Genomic DNA, 19,787 nt, shown 5'->3' with positions numbered 1-19,787 from the left:
CTCCTCCCCTCCTCCCTGACCTTCTCCCCTCCCTCCATGATCTTCTCCCCTCCCTCCCTGATCCTCTCCTTTCCCTCCCTGATCTCCATTTTCTCCCTGATCCTCTGCTTTCCCTCTCTAATCCCATGAATTTCATGAAAGTAAATTGGACATGCAATGCAATTGGCAGGTTTTTCTGCAGTTAAAAAGAAGCAGGATTTTCAGATTTAGCACATAAAGCTACAGGACACCCTGTGAAATCTTAATTTTAGATAAACAATTAGTAGTTCTCTAATATAATCATATAATCATGTCACAGATATTACACGGGACATACTTCTAACAAAAACAATTATGTCCCATTTGTTAGAAACTGAAATTCAACTTGGACTTCCTGTAATACCTCTGGCAACCTTCATGCATATAGGAATGCTTGCCTGGATCTAATTTTTTAGCTTCTTTCAGCCTCTGTGTTGTCATCTGTGAAACTGGAATGGAAATACCCATCTCACAGGGCTCTTGGATGGACTAAATGAACTTCATGGAACAAAGACTCTGACACAACGTGAGCAAGGAATTTGCAGCCATCGTTATCATAATTGGATGATCATCACCTCGTTTCCACATGAAGCTCTCAATAAAGCATTACGTTTCCAGCAACATAATCCTCACATGGAACTTTGTGCCTTCCAAGTCTCTGGGGACTACGCACTTCTTACTTGATAAGAAAGTCTTCAGGAAGCAAATGCAATATTCTAAGTATAATTATACTTCCCTTTCATCTGGTTGAATTTTTCTTCCATTTTATGCTTGCTGGCTTACTCAATTCAAAAATATTTCATTTCAAGTTTTCTTCTTATGACTTTTTTTTAAGGTAATGTGAACTGTACCCTGTGATGATATATGGCTTTAATTTTAGTTTTTGCTGTAGATTTGTTCTTTGGTTCATGTGATCTGGCCACCAACTTAGTAACAGATGGTCAATTGTGGTTTTTAAGAATTTGAGCATATTGGAAGCCTTATATATCTTGTTTTCTATAGTCATCCAACCATTCATTCATTAAAACAACAACCAAAACATTTTTAAATAAAATAGTGGAAACTCAGTAATGTGCCACACATTTAGTCACCAAAGATTCTAAGAACAAAGCCTGCTGGCTTCTGATGTTATAGAAGGTTTACTGGGTAGGAGAGGCATGCTGGAGTCACAACACAGAAACAGATATTAACAAAACTGAAAAGTGCAATTACCACATGAAGCATGACACCGACGAGTGGGATGTGAAATGACAGAAGCTGGACAGACTTCTCAAAGGTCGTAACATTCGAGCTGGTTCTGAAAGAATGAAGAAGCAAGTGCGGGGAAGGCGAAGGGTTAGATGGCATTGCCAACAGATAATAGATACTTGGGAAGGAAGCCTTGAAGGAACTCCGAGTATGCTGAGAAGCTGGCTGTTGAGTGTGTCTACAGCAGTGGGTCTCAGAGGGTGGTCCCAGGACCAGCGGCATCCTATCAGCGGAAGCTTGCTGGAAATGCAAATTCTCAGACAAAAACAAAGTCTCGGGCTCTAACCCAGTTTCTCTGAATGAGAGACTTGGAGGGTGGACCTCAGCAATCAGCGTGTTAAGGAGTCGTCCGGTCACTCTGTGTTTCCTGGTGATTCTGATGCCTCTAGAAGTTTGAGAGCCACTGGACTGCAGGGCCAGAACCCTCCAGCCTAGATGCACGTAGAATCACCAAAATACTTTGTCATAAATACCAAAGATATTTGTCTCCAGCAGTGGCAATAAAATCAAGAGTCCTTAGGGTGAAGCCTAACCAAGAGTCCAGAGATGTTTTCCTGTGTAGCCAGGGTTGAGAGCCCTGGACACAGAGCTCATGGTCCATAAGGAAGAAGGACAAGTGGAAACTTCACCAAAAAAGAAGTGAGCACAGGGAACCCACTCAGAATCATTTGTCTTCAGGAAAATACAAATTTAACCACAATAAGGTAACACTGCACATGGCCCAGAATGGCCAAAACTGACAGGGTAAAGTATTGGCAAAGATGTGGAATGCTGAAACTCTCCAACGCGATTGGTGGGCAGATACAATGGTGCAACAATTTAGAACTGTCCAGCAATTTTTTTTCTTTTTATATGAATCCAGCAATTTTTAATAAACATAACGAGCCAGCGTTTACACTCCTGAGCCTCCAACAGAAATGAAAATGTGTGTCTAGAACAGCCGTGGGCAAACTACGGCCCGCGGGCCAGATACAGCCTGTTTGAAATGAATAAAACTAAAAAAAAAAAGACCGTACCCTTTTATGTAATGATGTTTACTTTGAATTTATATTAGTTCACACAAACACTCCATCCATGCTTTTGTTCTGGCCCTCCGGTCCAGTTTAAGAACCCATTGTGGCCCTCGAGTCAAAAAGTTTGCCCACCCCTGGTCTAGAAGGTCCTTGTAGAAGAATGCCTTAGCAGCTCTACTCACAATATCCAAAATGCCACACAACCCACCAGTAGAAAATGGGTTTGCAGAGAGGGGCTGTGTCCATCAAAGAACACTACTGGTCAATAGAGGGAACTGCTACTGAGCCAAGTGACAGTGTGGACAGATCTGAGAAACAAGAAGTCTCGTGCAAGAGGACACTCTGTGTCATTGCATCTGGAGGTAAGGGCTGGGGGCGGGGATTAATCTTTCTGGGGTGTCATTCCGTTTCTCATCCACTTTGATTTCAACACTCAGCCCTAATGCCACACCCTTCTAGAAACCTCTCTGGTACCCTCACAACTCACACAAACCCCTGGCAGCATACTCACCTCCTTGTCAACACTCAGCCCTAATGCCACACCCTTCTAGAAACCAACCCCTGGCAGCATACTCACCTCCTTACTGCTACTGCTTTATAAAAATGTCTATCTCACAAGAACCATATGGTTTTATACCTAAGTGGGATATAAAACAGAAAGCAACAAACAAACAAACTCATAGACACATGACAGAATGGTGGTTACCAGAGGGGAGGAGAGGAGAAGGGATAGTGAAGAGGGCAAAGGGGTCAAATATAAAAGAAAGACACTGACTTTGGGTGGTGAGCACAAGGCCACCTACAGACGATGTATTGTAGAATTGTGCACTTGAAAACAAGGCTTCTCTCTTCAGCCAGACTAAGAGCCTTGCAGGCCGAAGGCCTCTTGGTTTAGGATCCCTCATGCAGAGCACAGTGCCCAGCATACGGTCAGGCCTGTGGGGATGGAGAGATGCTGATTGCTGGTGGTCCTTGATAGACTATATTACACTGTATGTACATGCTCTCCCTTCTATCTTGAATACCTTCTCCACTCATCATTTTGTCTGATCGGTCGACACATCCGTGTCCTCGATACCGTGTCACTGTCATGAATTCATCTTTGGACAAGGCCCAGGCCTGCCCTGGACACTTTGGATCTGCGTCTCTCTTTAGAGCTCACTCTGTATACATTTCATCATGCTTAACTTGCTCTATTGTAATTAGTGACATCACTCTTTCCTGGCTCACTGATTTTTTAATTCCTCGGGGCTTATTTTAGTTGGTATTTTTCCTTAATGTGGTACTTACACATGTTAATGAATATTTGTTACAGAGAGAAAAATGTCTTCCGCTTAACTCAAACTATGAGCCCCATCTTCATTTTTAAGCACATTTTATTGTGTATGGTAACCAGATCTGTTCTGAATATTGCTTTTGTGTGCATGCCTTCTGTGACTTAGAGGATTATTACACAGCAGAGAGGAAAGACCTTTCATTATAACTTCTTTGCCAGGTCACTGGGGCAGCAGCCTGCATCCTGGGGGCACTGAGGAGGAACGTAAGAGGCTTAAACCAGCACATCAAAGGCCACACAGCAGTACTGACTCTGTCCAGTGGCTGCTCCATGGTTCCACATTGTTACCTCCCAGAAGTGATAAAAATGCAAATTGGAAGCAACCTGAATTTAGTTAGGAAAGCTAGAATACCAAGTTATAAAACAAACCAGAAAATAAGCCTCTATCCCATTCTGAGCTGTAATTTTTAAGCCCAAACAATACACAGAAAGCTGAAAATCACAAGAAAATAAATGTATTTTCATAAGAAAATAAATGTAAGAAAACTCAGAACAGAGTAAGCCTGAACAAGGAAGGCAGAGCTGTGATCCCAGCTGCAGCTGGTGCTGCAACCTTTGCGTCGGGGTTCAGGATCTGAAGGAGGGGCTGATGCACAAATGAAAATGCTATCAAAGAAATATGAATTTGGAAGGCATTGAGACCAGGTGGAGCCTCTTTCTTGAAGAGACACACCGAGACTGTGTCCTGTCTGCTTCTTATTAAGTTGTAGATACACATCTTGCCCTCTAGCAATGCATACAGGCATATCAAAGGTAAAGTCTGATAGACAGTAAAAGGATTATCAGGTTATGGAATTGCCTTGAGCCACCACTATCTCGACAGGAACAATTAATGCTTAGCAGCAGCCCTGCTAATGCCCAAGGTCCATCAGCCTTCAGCATTCCTTGGTGCACTCTCATCACAGTATTGGCAAGTGGTGGCTTCCCACAGCTGGGAGGGCAATGTGGTCCTTGAGAAATGGGCTCGAACTCAGGGCTTTTGAAATGTTAAAAGTATTGTGGTTGATGTGCAATTTCCAAACTGCCTCTAATAATGTTAACAGGTAGGTAAAAACTTTAGAGTATAAATCCAAACAAAATATTTCCACCATACCAAAGTTTCTACAAGGGAGAAACAAAAGAGGAAGATAATAGAAAGGTCCTGAAGTCCTTTGCAAATGAGAGACAGTCCAAACATAAGCCTTAAATATACAAAAAGAAAAAAAAAAAAGGAAAAAGCTACTTTTCTAGAAATGCTAGAAGAAAATAGAGCAATCTGAAGTATTAATGCTGTCAGATTTCAAAAGACTAGTTATGAAAGTTTTTGGGGAAAATAAAGCAATTTGGCCAACAAAAAGACACTTTTCTACAAACATAGAATAGAATTACAATTTTTTGAGTAAACATTCACAGGTATACAAGCATATAAGGTAGCACCAAAGTGACTACAATGTTAATGTCAGAGAGAAATTGGACTGGGTGGAGTTAAACAGGCAGGAAGACTAGTTAATATTGGCAGTAGGGATCAAGACTTGCAATGGAGGAACAAGATTGAACTCAACTCCATTGAAACAAAAGAGAGCCAAGTTTTTAAGCAGTGAGCTGGTGGAAAAGGACTGGAAGAAGTTGGAGGGGAGGCAGGTCACTGAGATTAGGCTGTCTGTGTTTGCTAATTGTCACTTATCTAAATTGGCTCCCACTCTCCCAAAGAGTAGGAGATAGGGAGCACTATCTTCCTTTTTAATTAAGTTCATTGGGGTGACATCTATATGTATAAAAGCCCAGCAACTGAATGGCAGAATAACCAGAATGATCAGTTGACCAGTTGCTATGACACACACTGACCACCAGGGCGCAGATGTTCAATGCAGAAGCTTCCCCCTGGTGGTCAGTGTGTTCCCACAGTGGGAGCACCGCTCAGCTGACCAGGATGAGCAGCACTCCAACAGCGGGCCAATCCCCATAGGCCACACCCCTCTCCAGTGCACGAATCTGTGCACCAGGCCTCTAGTTGGTTAACAAGATTATATAGGTTTCTAGTGTACAATTCTATGACACATCATTTGTATGCCCACCACCCAAAGTCAAATGTTCTTCTGTTGCCATATGTTTGACCCCCTTTACCCTTTACTACCTCCTACCTCCTTCCCTCTGGTAGCCACCATGCAGTTGTCTATGTCTATGACTTATTTCACTTAGCAAGATATTCTCAAGGTCCATCCATGCCATCACACATGGACATATTTCATTTTTTATGTCTTAGTAGTATTCCATGGTATACATGGTAGGGCAGAAGTCAGTTTACAATTGTATGTATAAAAAATAATACAATAATTAATAAACAATAATACAAGAATAAACTTTGTGTTTCCTGTACTCACAAATGTAAACCTGCTTTTGCCCACCCTGTCTATGTACCACATCTTCTTTATCCAATCATTTACTGAACGATACTTTGGTTGTTTCCATGTCTTTGCCCACAGTCAGGAAGACACTTGTCTAAGTTTTAGTCACACTGTGGAGAACTTAAGGCCATATTGGTCAGTAGGACAGAATTTCACCCATTTTATACAGCAAAGCAGAATAGTTATCCCCCAAGACAGAAAGCCGACCCTCACAATCTTCTGTACAGCTCCTGAGCCATCTCAGAGCTATGCTGTTCCATATGTCAAATTAAGAACAAATATGGACTTAGGAGACACCTTATTCAAAGGATCCTTGCAAGGGAGGATGGGACTCTTACAACAACGAGCCATTACCACGGGATCTGTAAGTGTCTCAAGAGGTAGGCTAAAGGGGTTTTCCTTGTAAAAGGATTTTCCTTGTAACCAAAGCTGGAATGACCAAAAGTGAGGAAGTGGAATGAGTGGGTGCACTATTGGGTAGTAGACCATGTCATGCCTGACCCTAGGGCCAGCCTGTATTCCAGGAGGGGCCCTTCTGGGGGCTGCATTGGGGGGCTCAGGTTGTTGGTGGGCCAAGGGCTGGAGTCCTGAGTGGGGAGAAGCTTACCCGAGTTTGGTTAACAAGCATTTTATTCTCAGTGATCAGCAGGGATCAAACAGGTCAGCTCATCATTTATGTGACCAAGAATGAGAATTTTGAGGTCTGTGTCCAGCCATGTGAGTCTTATCTGAGCCATACAGGGAAGGGTAGTTCTTTGCAGTAAACCATTTCCCCAAATAAAAAGGGTGGAATGGGGTGTGGGTGGGTCTTAGCCTTCACTGTTTTCAGGACCACAGGGCAGGCAAAATTCAGCATTGTCCCCTATCAGAGAGGTCATTTGGCCCATGATCTTGTCGCTATCTCTCCATACACTATAAATATTGGAGAATCAAAAGTCAGTGAAGGACTCAGATGCCCTCCGCCCCCAGGGACCCTCCGAGGAAAGGGGCAGGGGGAGTGGTCTCTCGGCCTTTTGATGTGGAGAAAAGCTGTCTCATTCATCCTTAAAAGCGCAGCTGTGCGTTGAGCAATTCACTTCGAAGAAGGGTGTATGGGCTTTTTATTCAGATGGAGGAGCCTTTTAACAACTGTAGGACCTCAAGCAAATCCCGAGTCTCGGGCTCACCCCCACACCTGCTGCAGGACATCTTTGCAGGTTATTACACGAGGATAAGTAGGATCATGTTCATGACTTTATGTGATTGGCAAACTTAATCTCTCCCCTGGAGTAACGGAATTTAGTGGAAATGCCAGTTAAATGAAATTTTAATAACTTTGAAAGGAAAAAATTTAAATGATTCAGTTACACCATTTATACATGTCCCTCATGAAGTTCGTTGTCTTAAAATTCCAGCATATTGTATTAGCAATGTTATCTCACACAACATTATGTGATGTTAAAAAAATGCTAGCATTTACATGATGCTTTTAAGAAGTAAAAATAGTTTGAGTAAATAATGTAAATTACCAGAGAATTAAAGGAAAGAATTTTATTTCCACAATAAAATAATTCTGAAATATGTGAACACATGTGCTGATGGGGATGCTTAGCAAAATTCATCACATATTCTTGTAAATGTTTCCATTTTTCCCTCAGCCATTTGTGAGCAGTAATTCACCAATTTTCTAGTAGGTGTAGATGTGCTTCATTTGACTTTAAAAGGATCATTTTAACTAGAATTACCTCTGGTTTATGGGGAAACGTAAAGACTCTACAAATTGCATTGGGCAAAAGGGCATTCTTTAAAATGGCACTGTAACCACGGAGATATCATTGGAATCATAAACTTTTAGCCACACTTTGTCTACATTCCCGTGCTGGCCCAGTGCTGTGTTTGTGCACAGGGGCTGGTTCTGTGCCTATTCCATTAAATTCTCTGGTGCTTCCCACTGTTCACTGGTTTTAAATGGACAGCCGTGTCAGTGAGAACTCCAAACACAGAGGCCAGGTGAGCGTGGTCCCACATCAGGTTAACCGGGTGGAAATCCTGTCTTCGTCCTTTTCTGCCTGACTTTGTGTTCAAAGAAAGCTCATAGATGTCATCTCCTTCATCCTATAAAGTCGGATTGGGTCCCTAACACAACCGTGATATTTTCCTTGAAATTTCTGGCATAAACAATATATGAATACTAAATTTATTTTTAAATTATCATCATTTTAAAATTGTTTTTATTCATCGTTTTTAGAGAGAATGGAAGGGAGAGAGAGAGAGAGGGATAGAAACATTGATGAGAGAGAAACACCAATTGGCTGGCTCCTGCACACACCTTACTGAGGATTGAGCCTTCACTCGGGCATGTACCCTGACCAGGAATCGAACCGGCGACCTCTTGGTGCATGGGATGACACCTAACCAACTGAGCCACACCAGCCAACCTAAATTATCATCATTTTATTCTTCTAGATCTGCATGTTAGTCATGCTTCCTCTTTCCTATAATAGTGAATCCATAAAAAGACTGGAACATTCAGTTATGTTTTCTTTATTCTGAATCTAAAATGTTGGGCACAGCAATATTCCATAAAACTATGGAAGCTGTTCCTTCAATGTATCAGGCAATCCATTTCTCTAAAGTGTTAAAGCATGTTACAATCACACAGGTCGACTTCTGACACTTCAATGTATCAGGCAATCCATTTCTCTAAAGTGTTACAATCACACAGGTCGACTTCTGACGTTGGATCTGCTGGGTGGACTAACGTTTCCAGGGAAGGGTTACTTAACCACAGACACTGGCCTTGGATTGCCTTTTCCAGAAGTCATTGAACCTAACGCCTAAGCATGTTATCTGCCAACCTACTAGCAATTTTTTTTTCAAGTTTCGGATTTTTTTAATGCTTCAAACATAGTTGATCCTTTACCAACTGTGGTATATGTGTAGGACTTTACTGATTATTTTTCTTGCTACTTTTAAAAATATTGAACATGATGAACTTTAAAAACTCTTCAGCATTGCCGTAACCGATTTGGCTCAGTGGATAGAGCGTCGGCCTGCAGACTGAAGGGTCCCAGGTTCGATTCCGGTCAAGGGCATGTACCTTGGTTGCGGGCACATCCCCAGGAGGAGGTGTGCAGGAGGCAGCTGATCGATGTTTCTAACTCTCTATCTCTCTCCCTTCCTCTCTGTAAAAAATCAATAAAATATATTTTTTAAAAACTCGTCAGCATTAAAAGGAGAGATATAAGGCTATCTTGACTTGGTAAGTATCAGTGGACGAAGTCTGTCCTCCCAGCCGAGTCCCAGGCGGCAGCGCAGCTGGGGAGCCAGGTTGCACCTCTCACGCTGCGGGGACTCTATTCATGGGTGACAAGCGATGGGGAAAGGTGGGAATGTTTCATTAAATAAGAAATGGGAAGGAAGGGAAAGTGGCTGCTTTGTTTCCATTTTATCCACAGCTTCACAGGAGCACAGTGGGAAGGAGAATCAGTCTAAATGGTGCTGCCTTTTTACCATTCTTGCCCCATATTCTGGAAGTTAATTCCTTAAAAACAAACAAGCAAGTCAACAAAAACCATTCGCATGGGATGGCACAACATTTTTGTCCGGGCAGCGTTTCAGCTGCAAAGAGGCTTCTGAATGCGCCCTCCTGCTCTGGGCACCTTGGTCTTCGGAACAGCCAGGGCCTGAGCCTGCCTGCGCTCCCTCCCCGCGCTCCCCTCAGGCCTGCAGACCGGGCCCCAGCACGGCCTCAGACCTGCCCTCAGGAACCTTGGCGTCTTTCCAGAGGCTCTGCCTGTGGGGGAACCGCTAGCTCCCAGGCTTTTCTTTCTTTCTTTTTTTTAAATATGTTTTTTTAAATTGATTTCAGAGAGAAAGGCAGAGGGAGGGAGAGATAGAAACATCAATGATGAGAGAATCACCCACTGGCCGCCTCCTGCGCGAGCCCACAACCAGGGCATGTGCCCTGGACTGGAATCAACCCCGGAGCCTTCAGTCCCTGGGCTGATGCTCTGTCCACTGAGCCAGACCCGCTGGGGCAGCTCCCGGGCTTCCCGGGGCTCTGCGCTGGGAGAACCTAGGTCCCGGGCAGCCTCTGGAAAGCTGGTAAGGATTCTCGTCACCCGGGGCTAGATACCCTAGTGGGTCGCCTTCGCATGCCTGGCGTTTTCCTCTGCCCAGGAAAACGTGCATGGGGTGGGGTGCCCAGGATGACACTTGCACAAGGACCCTAACCTTTCCAGAAGCCCACTCAGCCCGCCTGCGGCCAGCGGGCCTGTCTGCTGGGAGTAAGGCGCCCCCTGCCCTTCAAGTGGGTGAATTGCAGGAGTTGTAGAATCGCTTTGGGCCTTCCTGTCTCAGGAATGTGCGGAAAGGGCTTGTCTTTAAAAAGGCAGAAGGCGAAGAAAGTAGGACCACATATCACACACAGAGAACAGACTTTACTTTAACTTGAAGAGAAGACTAAAAAGGGGTGGGGACAAGACTGATCCCACCACCTTCCAGGGGTAATGCCGAGTTTTTAACATGCATTATTTCACTTATTTGTTTACATGCCTTTGGGAGCAGGTACTTTACAAATAACTGACCTTAGAAAGGTTACGTGTGCCCCAGCTCATGCTGCTGCTAACAAGCAAAATCAAGAGTCCACAGGCCGACGGGATTCCAGGACCCTACAAAGTTTAACGTGTTAATGTTTACAAATGTTATTATAATGTGCACTGTGCCCGTGTGATTTTTGCCATATCTACACATCTCTGGTAGTACTTTTAACATAACTTTTTTTTATTTATTTGTTTATTTATTGGCAGGTCATCTCCAGCAGGAGTTGATATTATAATCTTTTAAAAAATTTTTTAATAAATCTTTATTGTTCAGATTATTACAATTTTTCCTCCTTTTCCCCCCAATAGCTCTGCTCCACCCGGTTCCCACCCCACCCCATGCTCTTACTCCCCTGCACTGTCCTTGTCCATAGGTGTAAGATTTTTGTCCAATCTTTTCCCACACCCCTCACCCCCCTTCCCCCCGAGAATTGTCAGTCCACTCCCTTTCTATGCCCCTGATTCTATTATATTCACCAGTTTATTTTGTTTATCAGATTTTTTATTCACTTGATTTTTAGGTTCACTTTTTGATAGATATGTATCTGTTTCACTTTGTTGTTCATAATTTTTATCTTTACCTTTTTCTTCTTCTTCCTCTTCTTAAAGAATACCTTTCAGCATTTCATATAATACTGGTTTGGTGGTGATGAACTCCTTTAGCTTTTTCTTATCTGCAAAGCCCTTTATCTGACCATTCAAAGTGATGAATAGCGAGAACCTACAACCAAGATTACTTTACCCAGCAAAGCTACCATTCAGAATTGAAGGTCAGATAAAGTGCTTTAGCTTTCTTAATTAAAAATGTTTTGTTGTTATAGTACTAGAGACATCTCCCATTTTCTCCCTTTTTGCTACCCTCCACCCAGACCCCACTGCTCCCAGGCCTCTCCCACACTATTGTCTGTGTCCATGTTTTACGCATTTATGCATATATGTTCTTTGGTTAATATCTTCCTGTACTCCTACCCCCGAGATCTGTTATTCTATTCCATGCATCCATACCTCTGGCCCTATTATGTTCATCAGTTTATTTTGTTAATTAGATTCAACATATAAGTGAGATCATGTGATATTTGACTTTCTCTAACTGGCTTATTTTGCTTCTTAATTACTTTTTGATAGCACAAATGAAGTGCTATGATTTGAATTTCTCAAAATGTAGTACAAAATGGCATTGAAGACTAAATATGACAACATTGATAGCCAGACTAATGATGGCAACATTACACACAGATCTTGGAGGAGATTATCCGACTTATAAGAACCATTTACAATAATTCTATCCATGTTGGGAAAATTTAGAAATATGAATCTGAAAAATCAATCTGCATAAAACTACCTACCAACCTTATTTTAAGTGTTTAAGGCTGTAAACCATATATTGCTGTGAAAATACACAGGACCTGACTGACATCGTGGTATAGAATAAAGATGTCAGGTTTTTTATTCTAAATAAAAGCAGTAATGAATTATGAAAGAAATAGTAATTATTAAATGTTTTCTTTTTTAGTTATTTAAAAAAGTTTAGTATAAAATAGAACGGTGGGGTTGTAAATTGGGTGGGGTGGGGTCTCAGGGAATCACCAGGGTGGAGCAAACAGCAATGGCTGCCAGTCAGCCCCACACCGGGTAGGTCACCACATCTCTGCGTCTCCACATCCTGGGCCCCCATGCAGGAACAATGACCGCTGCGAGCACCTCTGAGATAAAGCCGCCCTCGTATTCCTGTCCTGATGCCAGACAGTCCAGTTTCTCCCTGTACGAGTCTGGGTCCCCAGAATCTCACCCGGAACTGGAGTTCAGAGCAATCAGGAGCTTGTATCTCCCTCCCAATTGAAAAAAAACAACAGTGCACCCAGTTGTCAGCCCATTTTTCGCTCTCCTCTGCACCTCCGCACCTCCGCACCTCCTACCAGTCTCAATGTGATTTTTTCTTTCCTTCCAGTTGCAGAACTTCCACTCAGCCAGCCTTCCCGTGGTTCTGGATGATATCTGTTCTGTCTTTTAGTTGTTTTGATGTGATTGTGAGAGGCAGCAAGTACAGGTGTTCACCTATGCCACCATCTTGGTTCTCTCTTAACTTACATTTTTAAATTAAATTGACTTTTTTAACTTAAATGTATCTTTAGAACTAAACTGTAGTTTGTCCCAATAAATGAAAAAATCAAGTATTCCTTTACATAAGTAGGTGGTATAGTTAAAATAAATATAATGAAAAGGAAAAACTTTTTTAAAAATTTAGCTTGGTAGTTTTATATAACAAAAACAAAGCACACACAAAAACACTGTTTCTGCCCCTCTCTCTCTCTCTCTCTCTCTCTCTCTCTCACACACACACACACACACACACACACACACACACCTTTTTTAAAAAGACAATACCTGAGCCCTGGCCAGTGTGCACTGAAAGGTTTCAGATTGGATTCCTGGGTTGCAGGCTTAATCCCCAGTGGGGGGCGTACTGGAGGCAGCCCATCAGTGTTCCACTCTTGAAGGGATGTTTCCCTCTCTCTTCTTCGCTTCCTTCCTCTCTCTCTAAAATAATTTTTATTAAGGCTCTGTGCATAGCTATAAGCAAATACTTGCAGTTTGTCTTTGTGCCCCGATGCTAATTCCCTGTGCTCTTCCACTTGTCTATATCCTTAGCAGCAAAATAGAATCTCCAACAAAGTGTTGGACCCCAAGCGGTCCCCAACCCCTGATGCACATGCATCCCCAGGCGGCCTTCCCAGAACCTCTGGTTCCCACCAGGGCCCAGGATCTCAGAGGCAGCCGCCTTCCTGCAGACCCACATCTACTCTGTGATGTCTTACTCCAAGTCAATTATTTCTTTCTAACCTGGTCTTTGAGTCAGGGCCGCAGAGTGGGCTCTGGACAGGGATCATGTCAGCACTTCAGCAAGGCCCCGCAAGGGGCGCTCTTCTGGGGCCCGAGGCTCTTGCCATGACAATGAGGGTGTGAAAGGCTATAGAAAGAATGTAGTTTCAGAAGGACGGTGCCCATGTGAGATGTAGCTCGGTTTTGTGCCCGGCGGCACCACACAGGGTTTCTAAAAGCCCCACCAGATGTGGCTCAAACAGCCAAAACCAGGCAGACACGCGTTTCAGAGCGTTTTGTTCAGGCCATAATGTGTGACTTACTAGAGGAGTCTGTATAAAGGAAACAGCTCTTCAAATACAACATTGTCTTCTGATTTGGGGACAGATTTGTCATAGAAATCCAGGAGAGAACTCAGCGTATGTTAAATTATGTCACAATGCATTGAATTAAAATGCTCCTATTTATGGTGACCCATTCAAGAGTGATCCTGAAACTGATACCATTTCTATTTTCTCTTATCATAGACAAAGGAAAACATGGGTCAGTGAGCTGATATCCAAAACATTTCTTTTCTTAATTGAATTTCTTGGGGTGACATTGGTCAATAAAACCATACAGGTTTCAAATGTACAACTCATGAACCAATCACCTGCATGATGCATCGGGCTCAGCACCAAAGCCAAGTCTCCTTCCACCACCACTGATGCCCCTTTGCATTCCTCTGCCTCCCTCACCCCTTCCCTCTGGCAGTCACCATACTGCTGTTTGTGTCTGTGTTTGTTATTTGCTTAAGCGCTTCACCTTTTTCACACAGCCCCCCAAAGCCCTCCCCTCTAACAGCTGTCAGTCTGTTCCATGTACCCATGCCTCTGTTTCTGTTTTGTTTGTTCATTTATTTTGTTCTTTAGAGTTCACCTAAAAGTGAAATCATATGGTACTTGTCCTCTGCCTGACTTATTTTTCTTAGCATAATGCTCTCCAGGTCCATTTATGCTGTTGCAAAGGGTAAGATTTCCTTCTTTTTCACAGCCTAGAAATATTCCATTGTGTAAATGTACCACCACTTTATTATCCACTCATCTACTGATGGGCACCTGGGCTGCTTCTAAATCTTGGCTACCTATATATAAAAAAAGCCTAAGAGACCAGCAGACCGGCCCATGGCCGACTGGCCATTAGCTATGATGCACAATGACCACCAGGGGGAAGACACTCAACACAGGAGCTGCCAAGCAACAGCAACTTTGCAGGGAATCAGGCCTAAGCCACCAGGTGGACATCCCCCAAGGGGTCCCAGACTGTGAGAGGGTTTAGGCCGGGCTGAGGGAGCCCCCCCCCCCAGTGCAAGAATTTTGTGCACCAGGCCTCTAGTTTTAAATAAAATTATGTAACCTACTTTAGATAATTTTGCTCTAAAGTTAATTTTGTTTCTTAATCAAATGCATTTTTACAACATAAAAAGTCCTTTTTGATGGACGTTTTCAAGAAGTTTTTAATTAACATGGTTTGAATTAGCTCAAGATAGAACTTTACAAAATCCAGGCAGCTCTGTTTCAAATCCAGGGAAGGCAGTTGGTGGGTCCTGTGCAAGTCGTCACACATTCTCAGTAACTCCACGCCTTTCTTCCTGTGTATCACTGAGCACCTGTGTACCTGCACATCCCAGGTGAGCTCACCTGTGCTAGTTACTGCTAGACCCAGTCTGCCTCCCTACTGTCCTCTTTCCCAAACTGGCAGAGAGGAACAGTAGGGAAAGCATGGGTCTTACATAGAGCAGCTGGGGTTGGGTTCAGTCATGACACTCTCTGATCCAAGAATTGATGAATAATATGAGGATGACTCTTGCCCAACCACCTGCTTCATGTGTTTATAATGAAGAACAATGAGCATATACATGTCAAGTGTTTTCTAAATTTCCACACACTATTCCAATGAATGCATTACTGTGAGGATTGTGGCCCATGCTCACAGTCTTAGCCCAGATTCTAAAAATAACCCAAACCTACTCCCAAGTTACAGGCATGTTCAGGAGCCTCAGTTCAGCAATCCAGATGCCTCGGTCTCTAAGACATTCTTGCTGTTTCTCTTGCCAGTGAGCTTACTACAATAACTGTAGGTTTGTTCTAATAACCAGGTCTTGCTTTAGTCCTGGGAACATTGGGGCCCCCAAAAAATACAAATAAATCAACACAAGGAAGTCTTATCCTTCAGAGTCCTGCTTCAGTGTTCTAACAGCAGTCCACCTCCCCTGGACTTGTGGTCTGCCTTTCTCTCTCTCGCCACCTTAGGAGCTCTGACCTGAATCCATGTCCCACAGACAAGACGCTCCTGACACTTCCATTCCTCCCCAATTCTGCCAGGCTGCCTGGCTTGTTGCCTCACTCTCTAGGTTTTGGCTCAATTTATTTACTTTAGCCATTTAGCAGTGTTTGACTCGAGGTAGCAGATTCTTATCCAACCATATACAAACTAGAGGCCCAGTGCACAAAAATTTGTGCACTGGGGGGGGGTCCCTCAGCCCGGCCTGTGCCCTCTCCCAGTCTGGGACCCCTCAGGGGATGTCCACCTGTTGGCTTAGGCCCACTCCCCCGGGGAATGGGCCTAAGCTGGCAGTCAGACATCCCTCTGGCAGCCCGGGAGCCCTCAGGGGATGTCCACTTGCCAGCAGGGATCAGGCCTAAGCTGCAGTCGGACATCCTTAGCGCTGCTGAGGAGGTGGAAGAGTCTCCCGCCACCACCACTGTGCTGGCAGTTGGCAGCCTGGCTTGTGACTGAGCAGAGCTCCTGCTGTGGGAGCGCACTGACCATCAGGGGGCATATCCCGCATTGAGCGTCTGCCCCCTGGTGGTCGGTGTGTGTCATAGTGACCAGTCATTCCCAGTCGTTCTGCTGTTAGCATCAATTTGCATATTACCCTTTTATTATATAGGATGGGGCCTTGTGAGGTTGAGTTCTGTGTTCCTTGAGAGAATGAAGCCAGACCTGCACAGCTGTTAGCTGGTCATGGAGGAAGATGCTTCTTCTTCTTCTTTTTTTTATTGATTTCAGAGAGAGAGGGAAAGGGTTGGGAAGAGAGAGAGAGAGGTATTAATTTTTTGTTCCACTTAGCTGTATACTCATTGGTTGATTCTTGTATGTGCCCTAACTGGGGATTGAGCCCACAACCTTGACATATCAGGGAGAACTACCCAACCAGGGCAATGGTGCTGCTTTTTGGTTGGGAGGTTAGACAAGGTCTCTCCACGGTCCTAGGTCACCTGTTCACTGAGTTGCCCTCCAGAGACTCCTGTTTTCCTGCCCTTGGAGTGCCAAACGTGTTTCTTTCAGATGGACACTTTTTTCCCATTGGCTGATTTAATAAATTTCCATTATGTTCTAGTCAGATCTCAAAGACCCAGAAATCTTTGGCCTTTCTTAGTGCCTTGGTTCATCTCTGCCCTAATCATTTAAGTCTTCATTTTAGAGTTAAATTCTCAGAAGATGACCTGATGGTCTTTCCAAGCGTCTGGCAGGTTATTACACTTTTGTTTTCTCCTAGTTTTCTGTCCCCTGCCCCCCGTACTCTAATGGCCATCAACTCAGGAATGAAAAGTCTTAAGCCACCAGGAACTACACAGTGAAGTGGTAGCCTTCATTTGTCACCATCCCAGCGAGTCACTAGGCATGGAGGTTTTGATTCCATTACAGCTTTGCTGATGTGATTCTTTTAGTCTAAAAGTAGAGCCTTGGCCGGGCAGTTGGTTAGAGCTTCATCTTGATATGGCAGGTTTTGTTCTAGGTCTTATATCTAGGTCTTTGATCCATTTTGAGTTAATTTTTTTTAAAAGGTGACGAATCACAATCTAATTTCCTTGTTTTGCATGTGGCTTTCCAATTTTCCCTGCACCATTTATTGAAGAGGTTTTCTTTTCTCCACTGTATGTTTTTTGCTTCTTTGTCAAAAATTATTTGCCCATTTACATGTGTGTTTACTTCTGGGCTCTCAGTGCTATTCCATTGGTCTGTGTGTCTTTTTTATGTCAATATCATGCTGTTTTGGTGATGGTCATTTTGTCGTCAGGGAATCTGATACCTCCCACTTTGTGTTTTTAACATTCAATGAAATGGGTATAGGAGGAAAGTACCACAACATAATAAAGGCCATATATCACAAACCCTCAGCCAATATCATATCAATGGTGAAAAACTGAGAGCTTTTCCTCTAAGATCAGTAACAAGACAAGGATGCCCATTCTCATCACTTTTATTCAATATATGTAGTTCTGGAAGTTCTAGCCAGAGCAATCAGGCAAGAGAAAGAAATAAAAGGCATCCAAATTGGGAAAAAAGTAAAATTGTCCCTTTTTGCAGACAAAATGATTCTTTATATAGAAAACCTAAAGACTCCACCAAAAAAAATAGTAGAAAAAATAAACAAATACAAGTAAAGTTTTAGGATACAAAATCAATGTACAAAAAGCCATTGTGTTTCTATATACTAACAATGAAATTTCAGAAATAGAAATGAAGAGAACAATTCCTTTTGCAATTCCTACAAAAAGAATAAAATACCTAGGAATAAACTTAACAAAGGATGCGAAGGCCCTATACATTGAAAACTACACAACATTATTTAAAGAAATGGAAGAAGACACAAAGAAATGGAAAGATAGTCTGTGTTTATTCATTGAAAGAGTCAACATAGTTAAATGGCCATATACCACCAGGACTGTGACTCAGATCAGGACCCGAGCTGGCTTTTCATCCCGGACACAGATCTGGGAAAGCTGCTCACAGCCTCTCACAGGGAAAGTGCCTGAGGCCCGTCCTGTCGGACAACAGAGGTCCTGAGCATCCCCATTGCTTCCCTAGACAAGAGCTCATGCTGGAAAGTAATTGCCATCTCAGGCATGAAATTCGCTGGACTTTAAAAAAGCATAGAGCGCTCTAAATGCGAATGGCCTCAGGGTTGCCTTCACAGAGCACCTGGAGACCTAGCGTCCCTAAAGACAGAGTGCTCTTTTAGCCTCCTCTCTTGGAGCCTTAGCATCTAACCCACACATGTGCGAGCTACCAGCAACGGGACACGATCGCTGTATTTTAAAAAGCTCTTTTTCTTGTCTCAGTTTCTACAGATAAAGTGATCTGAATGAATGAATGAATGAAGCCACGAAGCAGAAAAGAGGCGAGTTTCTACAGATAAAGTGATCTGAATGAATGAATGAAGCCACAAAGCAGAAAAGAGGCATTCTGACAACCCCAGAGATGTCAGAGGAGATTCCTTACTGGAGAGCAACATCTTTGGTTCAATTTGCATAAAAACCCAAATAAATAAAATGGACAGTATTGTTCAGTCTTAGAAATTCCATTTCTTCTATGTTCTGAGCTGTATAATTGTCAGATTTTTATGGTTTAGATTGTAAATGTGTGTTTCCCTTTGCTAATTATGTTTGGGTTGTTGTTGTTGTTGTTTGTCTTAAAAATCTTAAAATGTGAAGGATATTATGAATGGTAAGGGAGACACTATATACAAATGTATATTTGTAAAAGCTATTTTTATGATTAGCATGTTTCACCATTGATCATATATAAAGTCGGGTGATATTGCAATTCTATGTTTAAAGCTTATTCCCAACAATGTTATGTAAGAAAAGATACATCATATGCTAGTTTTTGTAATTTATTTTTAATTTATAGTTTAAAGTACTTCAGATCATAAAGATAAAATACTTGAAAAGGTTATATTTCTGCCCTATATGCGCACCATTTTTACTCATAAGGAATGCAACAATTTCAGATGTGAGTCAAGAGCTAAAGGTGTCGGCGTGACCTGTGGTTGAGTTCAGCATCCCCCTGCTCTCCTGGATGGGATGACCCTGCTCTCACCCAACCCGCGGTCAGGGGCGGGAGACCCCGGGGCAGGTGTCAGTGTGAGTGCAGGTGAGAATGAGGAGGGATGGTCTCGTCTTGGACCCACGCGTGTACCTGAGTGCCAGCATCGTCCATCTCCTGCGACCAGGAGCCCCCTCCCCGAGCATCGCCAGTGTTCTCCGGAGCGAGCTGCCGCCTTGCGCTGTGGAAATGGAAGAGCCCAACCTCACAGCCTGGGAGAGTTCAGCACATAATTTCTTAATAAATTCTGTTTCTTTTCAAACAAAGGTGGTGTGTGGCTTTCCTTTGGGGAGCTCTAAGGTGTAATATTCAGTTTGGGTTCTTAAGTCACTGGAATGCCATGAAGTCAGTGCCATAATGAGAGCAGCATGATTTACTGACACACAAGCCATGTGCCCCACATGCCCGTGCTCTTCGTGTGGGAACTTGGGGGGCAGGTAGATGTGCCTGGGAGAGGATGCCGATGGGGCGGGCCTCAGCCCTGCCCGGAGTCACACTCTGCTCTCCGTTT

At 43.3% G+C, this 19,787-nt stretch overlaps 1 protein-coding gene across 1 annotated transcript in view; it reads left to right on the top strand.

The window, feature by feature from the left end:
* Positions 1-19,542, top strand: part of RALYL (RALY RNA binding protein-like) — a gene marked incomplete at its 5' end in the record, with an annotated part of 90,130 nt that extends 70,588 nt beyond the window's left edge. Inside the window, one exon of the mRNA XM_014528442.1 lies at positions 18,575-19,542. Coding sequence (XP_014383928.1) covers positions 18,575-18,592 — 18 coding nt within the window. The remainder of the gene's footprint in view (positions 1-18,574) is intronic.
* Positions 19,543-19,787: the final 245 nt, after the last annotated feature.

The sequence above is a fragment of the Myotis brandtii genome, unplaced genomic scaffold (genome assembly GCF_000412655.1).
Source record: "Myotis brandtii unplaced genomic scaffold, ASM41265v1 scaffold634, whole genome shotgun sequence".
In the NCBI taxonomy this organism is placed as follows: domain Eukaryota; kingdom Metazoa; phylum Chordata; class Mammalia; order Chiroptera; family Vespertilionidae; genus Myotis; species Myotis brandtii.
Note: the sequence above shows the minus strand (reverse complement) of the source record. Positions and strands in the feature narration are given on the sequence as shown.